Source organism: Madurella fahalii (assembly GCF_045866475.1).
Source record: "Madurella fahalii IFM 68171 DNA, scaffold_2, whole genome shotgun sequence".
NCBI lineage: Eukaryota > Fungi > Ascomycota > Sordariomycetes > Sordariales > Madurella > Madurella fahalii.
Genome location: NW_027263972.1, coordinates 3,502,796 through 3,516,428, shown reverse-complemented (window position 1 = coordinate 3,516,428; position 13,633 = coordinate 3,502,796). Strand labels below are relative to the sequence as shown.

The 13,633-nt window shown below is 55.7% G+C and overlaps 4 protein-coding genes across 4 annotated transcripts; all 4 read right to left on the bottom strand.

Moving 5' to 3' along the window:
* Positions 1–207: 207 nt before the first annotated feature.
* On the bottom strand, positions 208–993 carry MFIFM68171_03786 (Small secreted protein; the record flags this gene model as incomplete). The annotated part of the gene is made up of 3 exons (XM_071059207.1): positions 208–473; positions 547–582; positions 681–993. The coding sequence occupies 3 exons, from the start codon at positions 991–993 to the stop codon at positions 208–210; spliced, it is 615 nt and encodes a 204-aa protein (XP_070915308.1).
* Positions 994–2,733: 1,740 nt separating this feature from the next.
* On the bottom strand, positions 2,734–4,638 carry MFIFM68171_03785 (Leucine Rich Repeat domain protein; the record flags this gene model as incomplete). Its single annotated transcript, XM_071059206.1, has 2 exons — positions 2,734–4,121; positions 4,194–4,638. 2 exons carry the CDS (start codon positions 4,636–4,638, stop codon positions 2,734–2,736), a joined length of 1,833 nt encoding a protein of 610 aa, XP_070915307.1.
* A 4,067-nt stretch (positions 4,639–8,705) lies between these two features.
* MFIFM68171_03784 (Chromatin modification-related protein) lies at positions 8,706–11,218 on the bottom strand (the record flags this gene model as incomplete). Its single annotated transcript, XM_071059205.1, has 3 exons — positions 8,706–8,767; positions 8,879–10,002; positions 10,065–11,218. 3 exons carry the CDS (start codon positions 11,216–11,218, stop codon positions 8,706–8,708), a joined length of 2,340 nt encoding a protein of 779 aa, XP_070915306.1.
* Positions 11,219–11,990: 772 nt separating this feature from the next.
* RER2 (cis-prenyltransferase) lies at positions 11,991–13,214 on the bottom strand (the record flags this gene model as incomplete). The annotated part of the gene is made up of 3 exons (XM_071059204.1): positions 11,991–12,609; positions 12,668–12,927; positions 12,993–13,214. The coding sequence occupies 3 exons, from the start codon at positions 13,212–13,214 to the stop codon at positions 11,991–11,993; spliced, it is 1,101 nt and encodes a 366-aa protein (XP_070915305.1).
* Between the last annotated feature and the right edge of the window lie 419 nt (positions 13,215–13,633).

Genomic DNA, 13,633 nt, shown 5'->3' with positions numbered 1-13,633 from the left:
AGCCAACCTCTGGCCGAATTACTTCACACTAAGGAGCTGCTGTATCTCTCTACCTTCGCAGCATGCTCGCAAGTCGGTATTGGTAAAGACGATATTCAAATTGTATTGAATGATAGTGGCGAAATATACATATTTTTCTCTCTTTCATTCTCTCTTTCGTCTTGATAAAAGGGCGAAAAAAAAAAACAGGCAATTTAACCCGTCCGCTTAGCTCGTGAAAGAGACCGCAGTCTTGTTACTAATGTCCTTGCCATTCAGCACATCTATATATTCAGCGAAAGTGAGAAGCGGTGGAGCATCAGCATCAGCAGCATCACCGGGAACTCTGGCATTCGAATTGAGCTGAGCGGCCGTGAACCGGGTAAGGCAACGGAACTTGCGGCGCCCTTCGATTCTGAAGATCTGACCGGCCACGGGGCAGTTGTAATCGCCGTTGGGAAACACGATGCAGTTCCCGTACGTGTTGCCGTCCACTAATTACATTTGAAAAAATCAATCGAGTCAGCTGCCTCTTCCCGGCGGAGACGTTAACATATTTTAACTTACATCCTACCATAGAACGGCCCCTGTCTTTATAAAGAGCTAGATCATCAAAATTGTCAGCACCTGGCGATGACGAAGGAGAGAGAGACAAAAAAAGGAAAGTGAGCCAAACTCTTTTGGCAGTGGGAAAGACTTACTCCAGTGGTACAACGGGTTGTTGCTAGTATGGATCTCGAGCTCGTCGATGTCATTAGGAGGAGGTGTAGGACCGCAGCCGCTTCCTTCGCACCGCACACCGAGTCTGGATCCGCTGACATCTCCGTGGTCTTCCCAGACGGGAGTATTGATGACCTGGTCACAGTTCCGGGGCTCCGCTTCGAAAAATTGCCAACCAATGGACGGTCTGTTGATATATATCCACTCGACTCTGTAGACATCGAAGTTGGCTTGGGCGGCCATGGGCAAGAGGGCCGCTACCATGAACGCGATGGTCGAGAGAGTGAAGTGCATGGTCACGGCGGCTAGGTAGCTGCTGCTGCCGTGGGTACAAATAGTAGTGAATGGAGGAACAGGACTTGAAGGGGTTGTGTAGATGATGATTGCGGTTTGCTTGATGTGAGGGTTGTTCCAATGGCCATGGAAAAGAGGTCTTGGTCGCCTTTATGCATTCACTTGTGGCCGCACTGCTGCTTTCATCATCCACTTACTTTTTTTCTTTTGATACTATAGCCGGGACTTGCTCTTGAATCATAATGTTACTATGCCGTGCAGCGAGGTCATCCGGCTTACCCGGCCAGCCAACCTCACTCTGCCGAACCATTTCGTTCCTTGCGTCTTGATGTTCCTCGGACTTATTACACGTAGTCGGAGCTTACATCGGTCCGACTACCGCGATCGCGCCATGCACTTAACGTCCCCAATGCCTCGTGATCTCGTCTTGTAAAGGAGGGAGCACGTGCAATATCTGAGCCTGAGAACCACATATCTCGGGCTAGAGTCTAAAGCGCAGAGAGCGTCGTGAGGATGACAGCGGCGAGCCTGCTGGTAGGGAGGCAAGAGCTGCACTGCTATTCCGGCCAAAGAGAGAGTGTCCGGCATTGGAAAAGGGGTTCCCGTTCGCCGGATGGAGACTATCAATTCGTGTCTTCATGGAACCCCTATGGCAATCGTCATCATGGACGAGGTACTTGGCCTGGCTTCGAAGATGTCCTCTGGCGCGGCACCGGCCCGCTGTGCAAAAAGACCCATGCTACAAGTTTCACTGTGCTTACCGTGGGCGCCATGGACCATATGAACAGCTACATTCCGGCCTCGAGATGGACTAATAGGAGTTGCTAAGAATTGTCTACATCTCGATCCTGAGGATTGGTAGGTTTACGGCAGGTATATCAAGGTCATGTTATGAGCCTTGAGTTGACTGCAGTCTGCAGCCACCAGGTATCCAATCGAGCCCAATCAAGAGCCGTTCAGGCCTTGTCCTGCTGACTTATCAAGCTGTCCTAACCCAGCAGATCATCTGCCATCATCCCGCGCCTGGATCCCGATAAGGCATATTCAAACCCCGGGCACAATCCCCGGGGCTGGGCGCCGTTCATTCCGTGGGGGTTTTCTGACGGACAGGTATCCAATATAATTCACTTTCGTAATCTGCTAGACAACTCTTATCTATCCCGACACCAAGCCAAACCCTTCATATTTGCCTCGCATCTCTAAACCTGCAACTTCTTTCCTGTCCCCAATTCCTCTCACAATGGCCGGATTTGGCACGCATGATTTAAGAGGTGGGATTCGTGCCAAAGCTACGCTACGCTAACACTACTCTCACACCAAGCATCCCCAGCTCGTCTGGGCTTTGTTCCCCTAAGCTCCACCACCCAATAGCAGAAACAATTATATACTTGGTCTCTTGGACCATCCTTCCTGTCCTCACCCGTCAAACCACGCAATGCACTTTGCCATTGGCTGTCCTTCCCTTGTGTTCCTGCTTTTTTCATTTTCTTTTGTGCTCCAATCACCAAAACCCAATTTTGCAAACTTTCTCCCCCTGAACTCCATGCAAATGCAATGGGCGTCCCCAAAAACCAACGAGAATACAAGGCTGCTAAGTCTCAAATCTCAAAAACTCCCGGCCCTAAAAACAAGTATAAGAGTCATACGCCACCCTATTCGCTTTGCCATGGTATCGAGAACCCGGACAATGACGAGCAATGCTCCAAGATAGAAAAAAAGATCAAGAAAAAAAAAAAAAAATCAGAGCTTCCGGGCAAACATGAACGAGCCGTACATGCCGCCAACCTCGGCCCTGGCGACAGGGATCTTCCGCATCCCCCAAGACTCGGCGCCCATTTTCCAGCCCCTCCGCCCGTCGTCCCGCGGGCCCTTGGCGTTGCTGGCGGGCTCCCGCACCATCCACCCCCGGCTTCCGCACTCGCTAAGCCGCCAGCCAACCTTCTGGAAGGCAGTATATGATTTGCTCACGCGCCGCAGGACGTCCTCGGAAAGCTCGATCACTTCCAGCGGCTCCGAGAACGGCTTGAGGATGACGCAGCCACTGGTGAACAGGTAGCCCAAGTCGAGGTCGGTGCCCCACATATCCGACAGGTCAATGTACCGGAGCGTGTGCGGCACCCAGTCAACCTGCATCGCTACGTCGCTATCCTCGTCCGGCACGAAGAGACGGTTGACATCCGCCAGTTTCAGAGACCGTCCAATCGCCAGCTCCTCCAAGTGCTTCGTGAGCGGCCGGAGGAGGTCGATATGAGCGGCCTCCATCTTGCTACCCTTCAAGCTCAGCGACTTTAACGTCTTGGGAAGAAGAGGGAGGAGCTCGGTGATATGATCGGCGCTGAAGAGCTGGTGGCTTCTGGCGTCGGTTGCCAGGCTCAGGAACTGCAGCTCCTTGACAGCCGGATGGTTCGCCAGGAAATCGATGACACCTCTTGCCGACAGCAGCGTGCATTTGGCAAGGTTCAAGTGTGTGATCCCGGCAGTTGGGGGGATCGACGCCAGAGCAGCGTCATTGATGCGTGTGCCAGCGACGTCGAGGTGCGTGAGCCCCGTCAGTCGTGGGAGGATCGTTTCAAAGACCGATGCAGGGAGCGTCAGGCACTTGTGCAGCGAGAGACGGCGGATCGACAGTTCCTTAGGCCACTCCAGCGAGATTATAGCCGAGAATGCCTCCTTGAAGGAACTCGAGGTGCAACCACAAAAGTCGACCGCCCTCAGTCCGGGGAGTCTCAGAAACAGCTTCTGCAGCACGGCCGCATCCAGATCCTCGTCGACGTACTCCTGGGCAAGGAACTCTTGAAGGTTCGGAGTGAGCTCTAGGCAATGAAGCAGCGTCTCGGACGTCAGATTGCGTGCCTTGGAGCGCTCGGCGGCCGTCGAGAAGAGCTGTGAGGGGTTGAAGTGGCAGAAGTCGAGCCGCCGCACGATGGTGCCTAGGGTCGGATGTGCTGAGATGTGAGTGAGGAATTTGTGGAAGATGCGGGAGTGGGGGATGGTGATCTTGTTGTAAAGCGTGCTGAGGGTCGCATAGTGCAGCGTCCTGGACGTCAACAGCAACGACATGAGATCGACATTGCGTCTCGTGATGCCATTGGGAGGTACATCGAGAGCGAGGAGGTTGATTATGGCGCCTAAGGACCAGCGTTAGCGGGCAACATCATAGACGCCGGCCCCGGGGGGGGAGGGGGATGCAAAACACTCACTGAGAATTTCAACGGGCAACCGCTCGATCGGGGCCTCGCCGGGTCTGTTCGCGCCACGCTTAGCAGGTCGGGTCGGTTGGCTGAAGACCTGGTGCAAGACCTGGAGATCTCCAAAGCTCTTGCTGGCAAGCTTGCCCTTTACCTGAATGCCCTTCCAGCCCTTGAAGCTGTCGGCGGGCGTCCAGTAGCCGAGGAGTTTGCTGTTGGGTTGAGTAACGGGGGGCTGGAACTGGGCCTGGATCATGTTGATGGCCCGGGCCGAAGGGGAGGGTGATTCGGTCGGGCTGGGGGGTATGCTCTCGACCGCTTCGTCGCTGGCGAGATATGACGAGATCTTGGTTTGGGAAAATGTCTGGGGGAGGATGCTTTCGTTCTCACGAATCGACGAAAAGGAAGAGCGAGAGGGCCGGTCCGGGCTGGACGGGCGGGCGTGGTCGCCGGCCATGGTTTTGTAGTCGGGGGAGCAGTCCCTTGACGGCCGCAGGGGCTGCAGATGGTCTGGCCCACGTCTTGGCTTGGAGACGGCCATCGGGGAATGGGCGGGCGGCGGGTGGATGCGGCTTGGCGAGGGCCTTGGGGGGGAAGGAAATTGCAGCGCGGTCAGGTGCGCGATGCAGAAGCTCAATGGCGACAGGCCCCCGTTTTTGGGAGGAGGGTAAGGGCACAACGGACGGCGCGTGGAGCCCAGACCTAGGGCTTGGGCCAGTCGGCAACGCTGGCAAGCCGAGGAGACCCCAAGCTGCGGTCTCACAGGGAGGCGGAGGGACGGCGGATGGCGGCCGGAGACTTTCTATTAGTCAAGGAACCAGCCTTTTAGGTAATAAGACGATGGTTCGTGACGGTGCAGTGCGGGGAAAGGAGCGAGGTTGCTTCTAAGCTTCTAATACGGAGCCGCTGTCGTGATCTGGTGTCTCGGAAGCGCAAGCGCGGCCTTCGCTCGATGAGCTGCTGGTGCAGCAGAGCAGAAGTGCTTGCAGCACAGGCGAGCGAGAAGCACTGCAGGGATTTGCTGCGAGGACGTGCTTTGCGGCTGTCGAATTCCCGGCGATGCGGTTGGCTGCCGGGGTTCGGCTGTAGATGGCGCTCCCAATGCCGAGTCTATTTAGTGGACAAAATAAGACCAGGCTGGATGGAGTCAGATGGCGCTGATCAAGGCTCACTGTGGAAGGTCCTCTGGGAGAGAAGTCCGCGGGGCGGTGGTGTTTTGTCGCTTCGTTGGTTGGAACAAACAATATTAACGGTAACAGGGTGAGATGCGTGGCTCAAATGGCGTCCGCAAATAAATACGTCAGGCGGGACTCCAATGCAGGCCGAGAAACAAGCTCAAGAGGCTGGCACCCAGCATGGAAGTCTTTAATACGCGGTGCATGTTAGCGAGGATGGGCTGAGTCTTTGTCACGTCGACATCGGCGCTCCAGCTGGGCGGTTGCAAGCCCTTCCGCGCTGCGGATTCGGCCGCCTTGAAGATTGCCCAGAAACAGAAAATTGCCAGCGTGACTACCAGATCTGGTGTAAAAGTGGGCATTATCCTGGGCAGAGACGGCCGAGTCCGGCGAGAGCGAACGTGTGGTACGGCAAGTTTTCGCCTCCTGCAACTTTTCCTGCTGTCATCCGCTGCAACACCCGATGCTGGAAGGCTGTACAGTACTGTGTACAGCGGCACGTACTACTACATAAGACACGAGAGGCGCCTTGCCAGACCAACCAGCGGAACTCCCGAGGCCGTTGCAGGACGCTCGCTCCAACAAAGACGCCAGATTTCGGCCCCCAGCAAGCGAGTCATCCTCGGCCCAGCCGTTGAATGGTCCCTTGCCTCCTCCCAAACGTTCGAGCGACCGAGTTTCCATGACATACCATAACATCATCGGATGCATGCGCACTCAGGTGGCAGCGTTCTGCAGCCAGGGCCGGCCAAAATTTCTAGATACGTAATGGTTTGAACATCCCCACCGGAGAAACGAGCCAGACCACGGTTGGCAAATTCCTGTTTGATGGGGCCAATCTGAGCTGTGCAACACCGGGAGCGCTCTTGGTTGCACAGCCTATTGCGACCGACACCACGGATTACTCACGGCAATGCACCGGATGCGAATTACTGCGTCTTTCCATCGGTCGCACAATGCGTTAAAGAAGCCGTCGCCTGATCTCGCTCGTTGGGCTGACGTGACGTTGTTCGCTGCAAGATGCAGCATTCCGGGCCTGCTATAGGCTCAAGAGTATTTATCTTACCTAATCACTGAAAGTGACGTCCATCCTCAAATTTCTCTTTCGCCCTCGCTCTTCCGACTGTCAGCGCGCGCGAAGCATCGTGACCAAGCCGGCGTATCGGAAATAGAAAACATACTACGCAGGTTCAGAGCGATTTGATTGACGTAAGACAGATAGTTTTCTGTGGCAGGGCCATACAAAATGTGAATTGTGAGCCCAAAAAGGCCACAATTCAATGTGGTGTCTCGTCCCGAGTTTCGACCGTCCTAATCCCGGTTCCTGAGTTGCATTCCGGAGCATGCCAGGTTGCAGGGGCCAAGGCGCGCATCTGGCCAGCCTGCCGCGCCAATTTGTTCACGTGGTCCTGGTCACCTGGACGCGGGAACACCTGCGATGTGGCATCGGTGGTCGCGGCGCTGCCCAAGCCGCCCGAGACCACACCAATCTGCCCTAGGGAGTTCAGAAAGTCCGGGGAAGCCGCGCGCAGCCGCGCCTCGCTAGTGGCTTGCTCGCCCGCATATCCCTGTGTCAAGAAATTTTGCACAAACACGTCTCCAACGGCTGTGGGGAAATGCAATGTTTTATGCTGAAGAGCATGGAATGTCCCTGTCACTCCGACCTTGCTGGACCCATTCATCGAGCTCAGTGCGCGGGGGGCGAGCCGATCGATGCTCTGCGGTAGTTACTTGACTGTGGCATACCTAGGGTACAACCGACTAGCCTTACAGCAGGTAATGCATCGACATATCATCTACCTCGTCCTTCACATAGACATAGTGTGTTACATACGTAGGCCCAATTGTAATTAGCTGCCACTTTGAGCTGCAGTAAATGAACTAACTGCTTTGTACAGCTTCAGCATTTGGGCGTAGCGTTGAGGATTCTCAAACTGCGATATCAATGCTCCAGTAAATTCTCTGTTACTGACCTGGTGACAGTGTCTGGGTATGCATGTTGTACTAAGTAAGGTCTTGAGTCTCCGTTGCTTTCAGCGGCATTGCTACTACTGAGATTAGCGGCCCACTCTCCGGGTAACAATAAGGACATCATTTGGATTTCAAAGGAGTAACTCTCATCAGTCAGAAGAAGAGTCTTTGCATAATGTAGATATTCGTAGCTTACCTGGCTCTGCCATCGGCCCCTCTGTTTTAGACGGCCGTTGTCTCGTACCGTTCTGTTCCGTGGTAGCGACCTCAGACCGTTGCCCGTATGCCCGGTAGCTACTGTTCGCCCTGTACCTCTCCAAGACTCTATACTCCCAGAGGGATAGCATCACGCATCCTCGCGTATGCACTGCGTGACATCGCAGATTGTGAATAGCCTTCTTTTGACTTATGCCGACCAAGATCGTCATCATAGGAGGATGCATTCATGGGACCCAAGAAATGATGGACTGCGTGGCTCAACGCAGTGGCGGGTGCCTGGGGGTAAAGGGGGGGGGGGGCTTCATTTGCCCCACTAAGCACAATACTGCCCTGGGCCGAGAATGTGATAGTTACTTGTTCGTTAACGACGGGAGTATCTCCATATAGTGGAACTTCAAACATTGCATTCTCGGCAGCCAATGTACAAGACAAAAGGATGGGAAACGAGGCTCGCGTGACTGTCCTATTCCCACCGCTCTTTCGGTGACCACGCCTCGACAACAGACAGGGACAAAAACCGGCCGTATCCTCCCAAGCCGCGGAGAAAGGGTCTGAATGTCGACCGACATTCCATGTGTCGACATTCAATGTCCGCGGTGACTTCTGGCAGACATGCCCAGAACTGCTTTCACCATGAGGAAATCCACAACCACCTATCCATTGCCATCGATCGTCTTGACGCTACAGAGTTTTCACTACCATAACTGTTACAATATGCCGGGCATATTGTGATGTATTGCATACTGCAATAATTAGAAGCTGCAGGATAAAATGCACGCATTGGGATGCCGTGCTGCGCGGCCTTTACCGCAATACACTTGACGGCTGCAACCATTTAATCCTTCTCGAAGCACAAAAACCACGTTCCCTTGACCTACTCATACAGATATGCACCGCAACCAGTCCAGTGACGCGGTTCCAATCTCCATCCATCCATCCATCCGTTTCGCTCATCCCGCATTCCCAGACAGCATCCCACACAAAAGCAAAAGCAAAGCGGGGCAAAGCAAAGGGGACCAAACCACGCCTTCCCATTTCATATTATACGCGTAGATCGCCTACGCAGGTGATAGGTATGGGTTAGAAGAATCATCAACAGCCCGTGAAGAACCGCCAATTCCCACTCGGCCAAAAGGAGGCCGGGTTGGGAGAGAGGGTTTTACCTCCTCTCCCCACCACCACCTTTCAGTCTCTTCTTGCAATCCTCGCAATACCATTTCGCTATATCACCCCACCAGTTAGCACATCACATCACATCATCACGACCATCACAAAGCACCCCCCTCGGATACTCATCAAGGAGGGGTGGGGGTGGGGGGGGAAGAAACTCACCATTACCCTTCGGGGCGATCTTCAACCCGACACACCCCAAGTGGAACCACTCTCTCGGACAACCCTCGCCGTCGCACGCCACCATCTCGCCGTAGCTCACTTGGTTGCAGTAGCAGTACACGGGCTCGTTCTCGTCCTGCTCGTCGTCCTCGTCCTCGTCGTCCACGTCCGCGTCCACCCCGCGCTTGGCATTGTTGTTCGCACTACCGCCGCTTGCCGCCGGCATCTTATCTCTTTCTCTCTCCTTGTCCTTTTCTTTTTCCTTTTCCGCGGCGGTGGAGGCGGCGGCGGTAGAGGTAGAGGTAGCGGTGGTGGTGCTGGTGGTGGTGCTGGTGGCGGCCGTGGTCGCGAGGGCAGTAGCTGCCGCTGCTGCCGACGCGGAAATGGAGGCGCCCTTTTTGTGGCTTCTTTTAGTGGCAGTTGTGGTGGTGGCTGTGACGTTTGTCGTGCCAGCGGCGGTCGTGGTGTTTGCACTGCCGGTGCTGGCGGCGTCTGCGTTATTCCGGGATGGACGAGACCTTGAGGATGTTGTTGTCACCGATGTCGTGGTTGTTGACGACAGCGAGGCCGCCTCGGCAAAGGTTGCTAGCGCGGGGGTAGAAGGCTTGCTTGCCCTGCCGCTCTTGGTCGTCTTGACTGCGCTCGAGACGGGGCTTGGTTGGATGGCCAGAGTTGCTGCCAACTCCTTCTTTAGCGGCTCACGCTCCTCGCTTGGCTTTGTAGCGACGCTCTCCTTGTTGCTGCCGCTTCCGTTCTGTGCCGGTTCGGGTGCTGGGTGGAGCGTTTCCTCGTTCTCTGGCTTCACTGTATGGGGCTTACTTGGGACGGGCACGACCGTCTCCTTGTGCGCCTTGGAATCAGTGTTTGTCTTCGTTCCGTTGCTCTGCTGGTTTGGATCAGGTGTTCCCGGTGAGTTGCCATTTGGTTTGTTTGGTGCAACGGATGCCGGGCGCTGTCGTCCGTTCTCAATGCTTGACTGTATAGAATTTTGCCGTGCCCGAGAAGTGGCAGGTCTTGGGGGAGCAGCTGACGGGACAGGCGAATCACGTCCGACTTTGACAGGGTCTGGAAACGTCCCGATGACGGGGGAGGATGTGACGGATGGAGACATGGCTGCGTTGGTCCTGCTGCATATAGGTTAGTGATGTGATGACTACAGGCTCGGAGAGCAGAGAGTGAAGCTTGCCTCTTCTTTGCCTGGTTGCTTGACGTCGGAAGCGCCTTGCGCTTCTTGTTCCCGCTTTCAGGCGCGGGCGTCGCTCTGGGGCTTGTCGTCTTCGGTTTCGAGGTATTATTGCCAAAGACGGTGCTCATTGCGCGGTCGGTAGGAGTACCTCCGTTCGACTTCGTAGTCTCGACCTTGCGCCGCTTGGACGGCGCGTTCCCGCTGCCTGGAGGTGCAGAAGTGATACCGAGACCCACAGCCGCAGTGCCATCGGGGAGAGGCTTCCGCTTACCACCCCCTTGGGTTTTCCTCCCAGCGTCTTGCGTCTTCTCCGCATCTGCCTCGGCAGCTTGATTCTTCGAGTTCTTCTTGGCAGCCATGGCCTGCTTCCTATCGCTGCTACGAGCCGCCGCCTCCTCAGCCAACTGCTGGGCGGCAGCGGAAAGAGTAGCCGCGCCCTCGCGCCGGGAGCGTTCTGCCTGCTTATCGTTGGCCTTTGCCTGCCTGTTTTCCACATAGGCCCAGTGTGTAGTACTGCCCCATTTGGCTTCGTCGCTGAATTCGCCCTCGAGGTGCGGCCACAGCTCTTCGATGCGGCCCAACTGTTTCTGCAGAGCATCGTTCGCAGTCGCTATGACGTGATTCTTCTCCTCCAGAGACACCAGCATTTCTTGTATCTTCAGTGCAGTATCTCGGAAGAGCGTGCGGCGAGGAATGTTGGCGGGGTCGAAAACGGCGGAGCCGTCGTTGGAAGGCGGTGGGGGAGGGTTGGAGGCACCGGTGGTGCTGCCAGGCGCAGACATGGGTGCGGACACGGACGCGACGCTGCTCGACGCATCATTGAGCGGTCGGGCTAGGTCCGGAAGGGGGGTGTTGAGGGCGTCGTGAAGGAGCTGGAAGAGGGCGGCCTCGGGAGCGAAAATCTTGGCGTCCACCTCTTTCAGGAGTGTAAAGTGTCGAACTAGTTCTTTTGGAAGGGCCGTAATGGCGTCTGCAAAGTGCGTTACTCCCGGCAGAATGTCGATGGGCTGCTCTTGAGCAGGCGCACTTGCGAACGAGTTGGCGCGATTGAGCGACGACGTGCGTGGTGGGTTGATCCGCGTCTGGCGCACAGGTTGTGCTCTGCGGCTCGAGCCGCCTGCGCCCTCGGGCGCTGGGGGTTTGGCTGTCTTCATAATCGACGGTGCTGGCGAGATGTCGGCGTCGAGGTGAAAGAGGAGAGCAGGGGGGACGGGGGATAGTGGGAGAACGGGGGCTTGGGTAAAGAAAGGGGAGAGAGCGGAGGGCACGCTTTTGCGGAGCGCCGAAGCTTGTGGGAGGCCGAAGAGGCGCTGCGCAGCGATCCAACTCACAGATTTGTCGAGACTATGCACAATTGTAGAATCATATCGGCAAGACCACAACGCGTCGAAAGAGACATCCAGGAACTGGTCTACTTGGGCAGAGAAAAATGGGTGAGCCTCGACCGGGGGATCTTCCAGAGCCTACAGGTGACCCGGCGCACCACAACCCGCTAGCGGCGGCTTTCTGCCGGTTGGGGGGGGGGGGGGGGGCGCATTGACGCTTGGGACCGCTGCCGGCCAAAATTCTGAGCCCTCCGATACGTCACAGCTCAATGGGGCTGATAAGATAAGAGCAGCGCACGCGCATCTTTAATTGTTTGTCTCGGGATGGCATTCAAGCGAGGAGGCGACTGTCCCTGTAAAACCCTAAACTGAATTATTGTTACGCTGTAATCGCTACCGTATCTAAATTCCTCTTTCTACTTCCGGTATTCTTCGTTAATCGGAGTTGAGCGTCTGAAGGGGGGAAATGATACAGACGATGCACCATGAACAGTAAAAATGCGTGATCTAGCCAGGAACCACCGCCCGCAAACATAATCCGGAACAATCCCGACTCTTTTCTCCCCAACGCCATGCGTCATCCGATAACAATCAAGGTCATTTATTCCTGCTTCGCCCGTCGGCGGGGCCCGTCACCTCGTTCTTTCTGCTTTTGCCTCCTCTGCCACTCGACCAGCACCGGGATGAAGTGCCAGAGATCGAAATCGGGCCAGAGGCACTTGAGAAAGAAGATTTGGGTGTCTTGGTGACACTGCCAGAGCATGAAGTCACTCAGTCTCTCCACACCACTAGTCCTGACAAAGATGTCGAGCGGCGGACAGCCGGCCGTGTACATGTGTCGGTCAACGGTCTCGGGCGTGATGCTCTCCGCATTAGGGTATATGGCGACCGCCTCTCCGTCCCCAATTTTGTGACCGGCCGAGTCGGAGTGTAGCGTGCTCGAGGTCGAGACGGCTTCGTCTTGATCATCCGATAGACCCGAGTTGGACGGAGGCGCCAGTTCATCCGGTTGGTCCGGATGAGACGGAGGCGTCGTTTCCGTGATGGATGGCAGGATATCCGGCTCCCGCCCCTGAGAAGACATTATTTTCTGAAAGATGCGGCTCTGCGAGAAGGCCGTGCTATGGGGCCGAGGCGTCGAGAACTCTTCCACAGTGGTTCGTATGGCCCTCGTGATTTCGTCCCTTGACGTGTATGGGAAGCAGATATTGAGGACGCAGCTAGACGGACGGGTCAGCATGCAGGAAAATGGCTTCTATTTTGAATGGGCCCTCATACTCGGTATTGTGTCTGGTGGCAGTCATTGCTCTTCGCATGACTTCCAAGACGTCCGGCGGGACCCTATCCAGCTGCCCCAGCAGCCGAACGCTCGCGCCGTATCGATCTAAGATGTCTCCATGCTGCATGAGCTGCTCCAGTTTGAGCTTGGCGAGCTGCATAAGCCCGTCCACTTCGTACTTGGGGCGATGGAAGTTCTCGAGACTGAAGGCGTAGACGGTTACGACCTCGACGCCGCATTTATAGCAAACTTCGAGAATCTGGGCGGTCACGTCAGCTTGCGGAGCACAGACGGCAGTGGACAGGTCGAGGGACGGGTGCGCACTCTAGCAAGGGCTTCGAAGCCGTGATGATGGCCCTCGACGGTTTCAATTTTGTGGCTTCGCGCATACCGCCGGTTGCCATCCATCTCGAAGGCTACATGGCGCGGGATGGGGCCCTGACTTAGGGCTCCAATAAGCGTATCACGAAGACGGTTGGCGACCCATTCCGCGGGCGGCGAGCTGCGGAGCCAACTGCGTATCCTACTTAAGTATAGGTCCGACATGTCTGTTGATCGTGGTGACGTCGCACACTCGGCGCGGCGTCTTTGAAACGGAAGTATCGAAACGGGAATATAGGAAGAGAGAATCGAGGAATTGAGAAAAGCACAACGCTCTCCAAAGCTAGTTTCCCCAATGCACCGCTGCCACCATAGCGGTATTTTGCGCGTGTGGTCGGAACTAGCGGGTCTGATGCATACGGACAGGTTGCCAAACCAAGCGAGGATTGTGTAAATTTTGGCCTGCGCCGTACGAATACGCAAGCTTGGAAGTTCGCGTCTTGACGGCGGACATGGAGGGCTGAGAGAATGTGGGTCCACTGCACCGTTTCCATTTCCGTCAAAGGGAGGGACCGATGACATGGGCCAGGTCTTGGCTCAGGAACGGCGCATGTGGCATGTGAGCTGCTTGCCCGCTGTTCTGT